This window comes from Drosophila tropicalis, unplaced genomic scaffold, assembly GCF_018151085.1.
Source record: "Drosophila tropicalis isolate 14030-0801.00 unplaced genomic scaffold, ASM1815108v1 contig_115, whole genome shotgun sequence".
NCBI lineage: Eukaryota > Metazoa > Arthropoda > Insecta > Diptera > Drosophilidae > Drosophila > Drosophila tropicalis.
The window spans coordinates 523,894-534,049 of NW_027172519.1; the positions used below are offsets into that span (position 1 = coordinate 523,894).

The 10,156-nt window shown below is 35.9% G+C and overlaps 2 protein-coding genes across 6 annotated transcripts; one reads left to right on the forward strand and one right to left on the reverse strand.

Moving 5' to 3' along the window:
• Positions 1 to 305: 305 nt before the first annotated feature.
• Positions 306 to 1,555, reverse strand: Pex10 (peroxin 10). The gene is made up of 3 exons (XM_068287169.1): positions 1,391 to 1,555; positions 1,135 to 1,328; positions 306 to 1,073 (listed from the first exon to the last, which is right to left on the reverse strand). Exons 1-3 carry the CDS (start codon positions 1,467 to 1,469, stop codon positions 441 to 443), a joined length of 906 nt encoding a protein of 301 aa, XP_068143270.1. The 5' UTR covers positions 1,470 to 1,555; the 3' UTR covers positions 306 to 440.
• A 23-nt stretch (positions 1,556 to 1,578) lies between these two features.
• Tmep (Transmembrane endosomal protein) lies at positions 1,579 to 9,904 on the forward strand. 5 transcript variants are annotated; one of them, XM_068287126.1, is made up of 9 exons: positions 1,579 to 1,698; positions 1,802 to 1,944; positions 5,035 to 5,296; positions 5,356 to 5,521; positions 5,901 to 6,159; positions 6,229 to 6,568; positions 7,664 to 7,738; positions 7,806 to 7,890; positions 9,522 to 9,900. In XM_068287126.1, exons 3-9 carry the CDS (start codon positions 5,036 to 5,038, stop codon positions 9,818 to 9,820), a joined length of 1,485 nt encoding a protein of 494 aa, XP_068143227.1. In that variant the 5' UTR covers positions 1,579 to 1,698; positions 1,802 to 1,944; position 5,035; the 3' UTR covers positions 9,821 to 9,900. The 5 variants fall into 5 exon arrangements, with proteins under 5 accessions (XP_068143227.1, XP_068143258.1, XP_068143243.1 ...); XM_068287157.1 differs by lacking the exon at positions 9,522 to 9,900 and adding an exon at positions 8,114 to 8,975; XM_068287142.1 differs by having other exon boundaries at positions 1,629 to 1,650.
• The last annotated feature ends 252 nt before the right edge of the window (positions 9,905 to 10,156 follow it).

Sequence of the window (10,156 nt, forward strand, 5' to 3'; positions counted from 1 at the left end):
CTCTTGGGTTTGTATGATAGACTACAGTCCAAATCTAAGGATCAGGATAAATTTTAATCTTAATACACCGAAATTATTAAAAGTCGGACTGAAGGGCGGAGTTGGTGTCGCTACAGTTCTTGTAAGAGTGCCTAAGATAGCATACATATTTTGATGAAACATTTAGTTTTATAAAATTTAAATAGATGTTTCACTTAGTGCATGGTGTATAGAAGTCGGCGAGATGACCAAGCGTCAATCACAAGACATCTGAGAAAATCCCAAGTCCCAAAAAACATGAAACACAAAATAAGTATAACATACTGTTTGTTAAAACATTTAAATATATATAATATGTATATTAAACAGTTAAATAACGAGTACGAATGTATGTAAAAAAACTTGTAAAATCAAACAGCTTAACATTATATCCCCATCCCTTCTTCCATTTCTACTGCATATTAGACAAAATTTTGTAGTTGTATCACTTGGGATTTCTTCAGAGATTCCCGACACAAGGGACACTCATCGCGCTCCTCCAACCAGTCAAGAATGCAGTTCCAGCAGAACAAGTGGCCACAAGGAGTTAGACTACAATTTGTTCTGGCTTCTAGACAGAGAATACACTGAGGAGCATCTGCTAATGTAGACTTTTCTTTGGATGATTCTTTTTGAAGGAGAAAACGTTTGCAGGCCTGCTTAACGGCTTCCATTTGCTGGCGTTTGTGCTCTCGCCACATATCCCAACTGCTGATTGCCAGTGACACGGTGACTTGAAGGAATGTAATAGCTCCCAGAATTTTATACCCATAAAGAGAAAATTCCGGCTGCAGCCAGTGACGAATGAGCACATAATTTATTCCAGTCGTTCGCTTCGACAACTGGTATTTGCTAGCATCCAGATAAAAGAGGGATTTGTGCAAAGCCTTAATGTAGCTAGGTGACTGCCGCAATCGATGGATGAGTTTCTTTATCTGTTGCTTCGCTTCGGGGCGAATCTCCTCATGATTGGCAATAAAAACTTCCGATTTGTGCAACAGGCGCAGGAACAAAGAGTCACCACCGAATTCCAAAATAATGGCCAACAATTGAAGCTGCAAAACAAACAGTAACAATTGTTAATAGCAATCAAGGAGCTTGAAAATGCAGACATACCAGGCGACTTGGTATCTGCTTGTATTGCCCATCCACTTGTATGATTCCCGTATATTCCTCTCCAAGAGTTTGCAAATTATTAACGGAAGCGAAACCATGGTAACTGAGTTCCGCCAAGAGCTTGCACAATTGATTATATTTGATCCAGTTCCGCGGTCCAGTCAGACGTAGCACGTCCGACAAATCCTCGGCCACTGAGCATTTAAAAAACGGTCAATTAGTAGTTTTTTACATTTGGCATATTTTGTTCACTTACATTCATTTGTATAGCGGGCATCCTTTTGCACAGATCGCACAATTTCCGGCTGCCTGGCACGGGCATTTCGAAAATCCATTTAGGAAAACGAGAAAGAAAAAAAATCTTACTTAAACTGATAATTGTTCAAAGTGCGCCCCGAGATAAACAAAACGGGAGGAGGAAACAAAGATAACGTTAATGTTTACGTTAGTGAATCGAAAGCTATCGTTATCGACTCGATAGTAACGTCATCGATGGTTGGCCAGCTCTATCGTGTCGTGCGTAATTTTCACATAATTTTTTGCTGTGTTTAATATTTTTTTTTTGTAAGTTTTGTTGATGTGATTGTTGTGTTAGTTTCTGGTCAAAACGATTAAAAGTGTTTAATTAACCCAAATAATAGTGAAATTTGTCTATATTCATTTGCAGCACCAACAAAAAGTAGCATTCCGTCATTCAAAGTGCAAAAGCAAATAACGTTAGAGAGAGAAAGAGAGCAAGAAAAAAATTAAAAGTTATTTTCAACTGTGAAAACGAACAGGCAATCGTGGAGAATTGCATTAGGAAAAAAGGTAATTAAAGCGAAGATAATTGAAAGTAACATATTTGCCAGATTGTCCGACCATGTGTGTGTGTGTGTGTGTGCAGTGTGTGAAAAAGTTGTTTTCCCTGAAAAGGAGAAATAACCAAATTTCGATGACGAAATTGAAGAGTGATTTCCAGTTCCAGTTGTTCTCCATATACGTATGTATATATAAGTGTCTGTGTGTGCCTAAACACTAGTATGTGTGTGAGTGTGTGTGTTTTTATTTTCAATATTTTTCGCATTGATAAGCTAGCAGAGTTTGTTAAGAAGGGGGAGGTGGTTTTTGGGTGGTGTAGGAGTTAATGTGGAGAGTCTCCAAAAGGTCGCATATGCTGGCATTTAAGTTGCTGAGTTTATTTACTGTCAGAAGCCACACAATGTTATACCATCCACCCTCCTCCCATTCTGCCACCTCCCTCATACAGTTTGCTTAACTTGTCCAAAAATATATAATTAGCAGCTCCCATTCCCGCTCTGCCATACCGTATGGTGTATGGTGTCCACGCATTTTGCGTTGTCAGTTAGTTTACCAGCGGAGTCTTCCTCTACCTCATTGGAGAGTTTACTGTTGTTGTGGTTTTTTCTTTTATTTCTACTTTGGAGACTTTTCTTTGCCAATTTCTGTGTATCTTCAGCAGCAGCAGCAACTTGTTGTTGTTTTTTCTTCTTTGTTGTTGATTTCTTCTGGGTTTCAGTATTTTTCAGTGTCATTCCAATAAAAATAACACATACAAGAGCAACAACTTTGCACGTCAATTGATGTTTTAACGCACTTTATTGTTGTTTCTCCACTTGGCACAGTGGATTCGCATCGCATTAAAGTTCAAATTATTTAAAAAGTAAACCTTATTTTTGTTTTTGCTTGTGAGTCATTTTTGTGTCCGCTTTCGTTGTTGGGGATTTTGTATATTTATTTTTATAAGATAAAGATGGTGTAATCGAATTTGCAAACTGCTTATATGAATCAAGTCAATTCTTTGACTTGCTAAAATATATACAGTATATACATATGTACATATATTTATAGTATAATTCCGGTTTACAGCAAAATAAATGCATCCCGCAAAGAGTGATTTTCCCACTAAGCTACAAAAGATCTCAGGTTTGTTGAGGGTATCCAATAGCCAGCACCTCATTTTGGGCTTTTTAATGAGTTTATTTACCATTTTATTTAATTTACAAGGGCATTCTTTTGTTCGAAGATTGTTCGAAAATGTTTTTGTAAAATTATACTTCCGGTTCGTCAAATCTTTTGACACTATCAATTTTATGGGCTTAAGAACTGAAAAATCGCTTAATGGATCTCTTCCTTTTACGCGGACAATATGTATCTGTGCGATCAGAAAATTGCAAGATGCTGCCCGCCCGAAAGAAGGAGAACGAGAAAGAGAAAGGAAGTTCAGGAATTTTCCACACATATGTATTTTAAATCTAATAAACTTTTTCAATAGAGTTGGATTTATATAATAGCATTATACAAATATTGAAGATTAACCTACTGTCCGCCAAACTTGTCCCCTATCCGTCGACTAAGTAGATGATAATAGGATCCATCCGTTGGATGTGTCGTGTAAACTGGGACTTCTTTATGCGCACCGTGATATGGCCAAAGAGATCTATAAGTTTGTGTTCAGGTATATCTTTAGTCTCTTCCGGGAAGTAGCCAAGAAAAGTAGACATTTACAAATACAAACTTGTTGGGTTCTTTACAACATTTGACCAAAGATGGTGGACTTAAATCGCTGCCGGCTAGAACTAGGATGTTGATTGTCACCAATTGCCGCCTTGTCACGTTTCATCGGGTACCGAAGGGCAATTAGTGAGATTTGCTCTTGTATATCGGAAAAATAAAATGTTTTTAAAAACTAGAAGGCGTTGCAAAATAAACAGGATCGTCCTTTTACCTTATCATTGGATCCAAGGTCCCCTCTAATGGATTTTTATTCCAAAATGATAAAACTATCATTTGTTCAGAGGTCAAAGCCCGTCTGGATAGTCTGTTCTATGCATAGTTTTCCCTCTACTATTAGAAGTACTGAACCTTGAGATGATGTACGCGTTAAACATACATCATATGGATGTATGCATGTATTTTTGAAACATTATTATTTATTTTATTTGATATTAGTCACAAACGATTGTTGTTTATTGATTGAAAAAAGTCTAAGCTATCTAGCCATTAATATTTCAATTGGTATTGATTTTAGTAATAACAAAGCAAAAGCTGTTTGCTGTATGTTAAAAGGAATCGAACTCGCTAGCCGGCATTTGGAAGGATTACGCATAATGAGATTACAGAGTAATGACAAGTCCTTTGATCACTTCTATATAAGCTTTCTATCAATACATCAATTTGTCATTTGATGCATTCAGCATTTATTTGATCGTCTTCTGCCCACATTTAGATACACCCATGATGACTTAGGCCATAAAACAATATCTTTAACCAATGCAGCGGTGTCGTCGGTTGATAGTCTTCGGTCTATACATATGTACATATGATATATATAATTGAGGTTTTCCATTTCATTTGGCCCAAGTGCGGTGCTCATACATGCATACATACATCGCGTGTTGTTTTACGCTCGTTTATTCATTGAAGGGAAAACGGGCGGTGGCTTCATTTGGCTTATGTTTAGTTGTTGGCTAGAATCAATATGGGACTATTAAAAATGACCCTGAAACAAGGTGCCGGAGTGGTAGGTCTGTCGGTCTGTAGGTCGTAAAATATTTCCACTGCTCCTGTGACTTTTCTTCTGTTCTGTGTCCATTATTAATGCATATCTGAGTTTTCTTTGCTAGGTTTTTGCGTTGCGTGTGAGGATGATGACGATGATCTAATGCGTCCATTACCTCTTTTGCTTTTTGTTTTTACCGGTTGACCCAATTTTCGACTTGACAAAATAATGTTGGGAAATTTTCGTTGGCTGTATCTTTTTTCTATCAACTGACATAGAAATGAACGTCACTCTCTTTTCTTTCTCTAGATTTTGATATTCTCTTTGTAGTCTATATATATATATAAGTAATTGAAGAAAAGTTGATCAAAGTTTTTTTATATTTGTTTTGCCGGCAGCATGAGCACAACAGCCGCCAGTCTTATTGAGGCGGCTCTTAATGCCAGCAATTTATCTACAGCAGCCACATCATCTGCTCCTGTTGCATCGACCACAGTGAAATCCAATTCAAATTATATTGTTGCAATGAAGGATGATCCCATAAGTGCGCCATTGGAACCCCTGCTCCATGTGGGCGATGGCATATTCCTGCAAACAAAGACGGCTCAAATCCTGGCCGGCGTCTGTGTGTGGGCCGCATTGTTTATAACATGTCAACAGGTGAGTGACTAAAAGCAACTACCAATCTAAACAGCTCAACAATTGTCATTTCCTTTTAGATCTATCAACACTTGCGTTGGTATACTAATCCTCAGGAGCAGCGATGGATTGTTCGCATACTGTTCATAGTGCCCATCTATGCAACATACTCATGGATAAGTCTTTTATTCTTTAATTCAGACAATGTCTACATATACTTTTTCACAGTTCGAGATTGCTATGAAGGTAAGAGTGTCTAATGAGAATCCCTACCCTATGTAGTCAAGAAATAATAACGTTTAGGCAGATAGCCTTGCCTCTCTGAGGTTTTTCTGTAACAACATAACTTTGGCTGTTTAGTCCTTTTCCTCATGAACAAAGATTTTACCTTCAACTCTGAATCAACACTTCGGTGTGGAAAATCAATCACGGACTTGTAGATCAGGCCAAACTGAGAAGCTAGTCCAATGAATTTAGCGAATATTGTAAATATTTTGGAGTCCAGGAGTTTAGAAAAAGTAGTTTAGATCAGTTATATGCTAAATATTACTTCCACATAGAGTCCCTAGGTTAAACAAATTTTGATTTGAATTGAATTAACACGTCCTCCTCTTTTCTTTTGCAGCTTTCGTGATCTACAACTTTCTGTCCCTGTGCTATGAGTACCTGGGCGGAGAGGGTAATATCATGTCGGAGATACGTGGCAAACCCATTAAAACTTCTTGCTTATATGGCACATGTTGTCTAAAGGGCAAGACCTATACAATTGGATTCCTAAGATTCTGCAAGCAGGCAACATTGCAATTCTGTTTGGTTAAACCGCTCGTTGCATTTATTATAATTTTCCTACAAGCTTTTGGACACTATCATGATGGTGATTGGAGGTTTGAGATTAATTTAATTGTACTATATGAATTTTGGCTAAGACTAAACTGTTGTATCTTTAATTACAGTGTGAATGGCGGTTATATCTATATTACAATCATATATAACATTTCCGTATCTCTGGCTCTATATGGTCTCTATCTGTTCTACTTTGCCACACGGGATCTATTGACACCTTTTGAACCTGTTCTGAAATTCTGCACCATCAAATCGGTTATATTTTTATCATTCTGGCAAGGTGTTGGCTTGGCCATACTCGAGAAGGCCAATGTGATCTCGCCCATTGTGGACAGTGCGGGCGCTGTCACCGCGGAGGCGGGTACCGTGTCAGCTGGTTACCAAAACTTTTTCATATGCATCGAAATGTTGTTTGCTGCCATTGCGTTGCGATATGCCTTCCCCTATCAGGTGAGTAAGTTCTACGCCGTGGGTGTGTGTGTATGTGTTCTTGTTCAGGTAACCGGGTGAGTCGAGTGACTTGATTGGGCCAAGATTTGACAGGTATTTATGAGAAACTATGACGGCGAGATAAGATAGGCAGAACGATTGTCAACCGTCATTCAAAGTTAAATTTCACGTTTGGGGAGGGGAAAAACGTTTTCTTGTTATTACGATTTTACATTAATTTTCGATGATTGTCGCTATTTTACATAAAAACTATTCTTTGCCCAAACGACTATAGCCAACTTCAAATTTTTGTCGCAAACCTTAATGGTGCACACAATATTATATATGTATCTATATCTTTTTATTTTACCTTATTGAGTTTAAGGAAAAGTATATGTATTTTTGGACTTATCCATAGAAGGCTTCTATTTTTTTTTTTGTGCATTCGAAAAATGCATTTGTTTACTCATCATTGAGTACTTCAATACTTTCGACATGCAAAGATTTAAGGGACTACTTTTCATCAATGTTCCAAATGACTTTGAACAAGTTGTGAGAGAACACGTTTGTGTATATTATCATACTAGTTTTAATCATTAAATAAATGCATTAGCAAGAGATTAATAACAATTATTTCAAAACCATTGACTAAGAAACTTTCCTATGATTCATAACTACAATGGAAGTTTATTTGTTGGTGTTTCATGCTTAAACATCGTCAGAAATATATATATAGCCACTCCTCTACAAGATAAAACGAATGTTTTGCTAATACTGCCAGCCGGTGCCACTGAAGCCCAGTTATTGCACACTTGGACTTGGATTCCTTTTGACAAATGTCTCTATAAACATACTGGTGCATAGTGTTATTAATTATTAACCAGCAAAACACCCCCATAACATTACCTGTTACCTGTTCTATGTTCAACCGTTTTGAGCTATCTGTTCTTCATAAGCTCTTTGTTGGTTTTGCATACAGATTAAATTTAGACCCGGCTTACATATGTGTTCTTTGGCAGATTCTAGAATATTTTCTTCACCTTTTAAAAAAGAGTCATATATGTATCATACGATTAAACTAATCTCTCTCTAATTCCCTCCAATTCGTCTTTCCAGGTCTATGCACGCAGCTGCATTAGCGATGGCCATGGACGATCTGTTACGATGCAGTCGATTTCCAGCAGTCTTAAGGTAAAATGATCGAATTATTATTAATTGAAATTGTAATTTATATAAATTTGTTTGGTTTATTGCACAGGAAACAATGAATCCTAAGGATATTATGACAGATGCTATACACAATTTCCATCCGCAATATCAGCAATATACACAATATAGTTCAGGTATGTGTGTGGTTTTAGTTTGTGCACGTCCTCTCTTTCTCTTTGTTCTCTTTTTCTATCTCTCTTTTAAAAATTAATTCTCCTTGAATGTTTGTTATTGCCTGCATTTGCTTGTCTGTTTTCCATACATACATACATATATTGTTTTTTTTCTTTCCTTTATTTATAATCAATTTTTGGTTGATTTTCGTTCTTTCTTTCTTTGTTTTCTTATCTTTTGCAGAAGTAACCTCAACTCAGCGTTACGAAAAGCTCTAAACAAATATCTTCTAACGAGGGTCAAACAAAAACTAAAACAAACGACAAACTGCAAAACAAAATCAAAAACAAACAAGTGTACTTATAGCTTTTAGGCTACTCAGATACGTTTTCAGGCCTTAGTTACTTATACACACTCACACACACCACACACTCACACCCACACATACACCCACTATAACATGAGAGAAAAGAAAGCGCGCACTCAAAAACTGATCCTTAGGGCTATATTCATAAAAGAAAACAAAAAATTTAATATATAGTATTGAGGAAAATGAATTTCTTCACTCTTCCTCTGCATCCCCACTCTAAGAAATTTTATGTTTTTACAAAACAAATTTTCAAATTTTCCCAATCCAAAACCAACCTGTCCCCATATTCCACTTGCTGATGTTTTACTACGTTTACGTTTACTCTTAAGAATCCTTTTTTTAAATCAATTTTATTTAAATTTTAGCTCTATAAATTTTACACATTACACATTATGCTGCATATAATAATTCTGAGTAATATTGTAAAATATTATGTAATTTGTTAACAAAGATTTTATTATTATTATATTGTGTAATACAGCAACCAAACGATTTATCGTTTGTTCTTTCCAAATTGCATTAGCCTAATTAAAAATTAGCTCAACAATATTCAGAAGCTGCAACATAAATAGCAGAAAAGCAACAAACAAAAAAACCAGGTCAAGCCAGTTATGTTTTGTGTTATATTTAAAGAAATTACAATTCCATTATCAAACTTAGCTCAAAAAAAAAAAAACAAAGGAAAACATAATAAATTATTGAAAACCCAACCCGCTTGAAAAACTCAAAAAGAAATGTGAAAACTTCTCTATGTAGCTCTGAAATTTTGTATTATTATAAAACAAACAGATATTTGCCAATTCTCTGTAATGTTCTTATTTAATTTTTTTTTTTTTTTTTTTTTTTTGTTTCTATGTAAAAGTGTTAGAAATTGAAAGCGTTAGAAGAAGAAGAAACAATGAATAACAAAACATCTTTTACACAAATTTATCCTAGTTTCATTTTACTTACTTTTTTTCCCCCATAAATTGTTTTTTTTTTGTGATAGGCTCTTGTGCTTTTATTTTTTTCTTTGTAAATGTTTTCTAAAAAAAAAAAAAAAAAGTATATATGTATAAATTGATATCGATAAATTTATAATTAAATGTATTGAATAAATGTAAAATAAGCAAACAAACGTTTTGGCATTGTGTTTTTTGCATGGCATGAGATATGCTTCCCCCGATCTCTGTATATACAAACATTATACGTAATCGAGCTATATACTTGATTCAATACCATCCTATTAAGTACACTGAAGTATAACTCTCTGCCTCACTTGACTAACTTGTATGTGTTTAGGTGGCAAAAATTCTCGTGGCATACGTGTCTCCAGCTATGATCCCGACGATCCCAACAATGGTGGAGCCGGCAACGGTGGTGGGGCCATTCAGCAATCGATACACACCTCAAGTGGAGGATACAATGCGGTGGCTACCAACGGTGGGGGCAGCGGCAACGGAAACGGCGGCGGCGCTGTGGCTCCCAAGACATTGGGCAATCAAAGAAAGTTCATGCCGGGTGGTCAGCGGGTGGCTACCATCAGCCAGAACTACAATGAGAAGACCATGCTGCTAAGCAGCGATGATGAATACCAGTAAAAACATAAAACGAACGAAACGATGAAACCAGCAAACAAAAACCAATTAGTTACTTCCAACATGAAAACTAGTTTCCTCGTCTCGTTTCCAAATTAAGGATTGTTGCCATTTTTTTAAGATTTTTCGTTTTCGTTTCCTGTTTTCATTCTTCCATTTTCTTTCATACATTTTTGCTTGTACAATAATCTTAAGTAGCGAAAACTTTAGAGAAAATGGAGGTATTTATAAAATAAAAAAGAAAATATATAAATATATATATGGACTTATATGTATGTATGTATGTATCTATATATATATATATCATATGAACAATTTTTGTATGCTAATGTTAGTTTT

Bases quoted from the DNA above. Each gene is read 5' to 3' on its own strand.
- Tmep (XM_068287126.1), top strand. From the start codon at position 5,036: ATGAGCACAACAGCCGCCAGTCTTATTGAGGCGGCTCTTAATGCCAGC. The intron at 6,160-6,228 runs GTTTGAGATTAA...CTTTAATTACAG, and splicing joins TATCATGATGGTGATTGGAG to TGTGAATGGCGGTTATATCT. The intron at 6,569-7,663 runs GTGAGTAAGTTC...TCGTCTTTCCAG, and splicing joins GATATGCCTTCCCCTATCAG to GTCTATGCACGCAGCTGCAT.
- Pex10 (XM_068287169.1), bottom strand. From the start codon at position 1,469: ATGGATTTTCGAAATGCCCGTGCCAGGCAGCCGGAAATTGTGCGATCT. The intron at 1,329-1,390 runs GTAAGTGAACAA...TTAAATGCTCAG, and splicing joins TGCCCGCTATACAAATGAAT to TGGCCGAGGATTTGTCGGAC. The intron at 1,074-1,134 runs GTATGTCTGCAT...TTTGTTTTGCAG, and splicing joins AGCAGATACCAAGTCGCCTG to CTTCAATTGTTGGCCATTAT.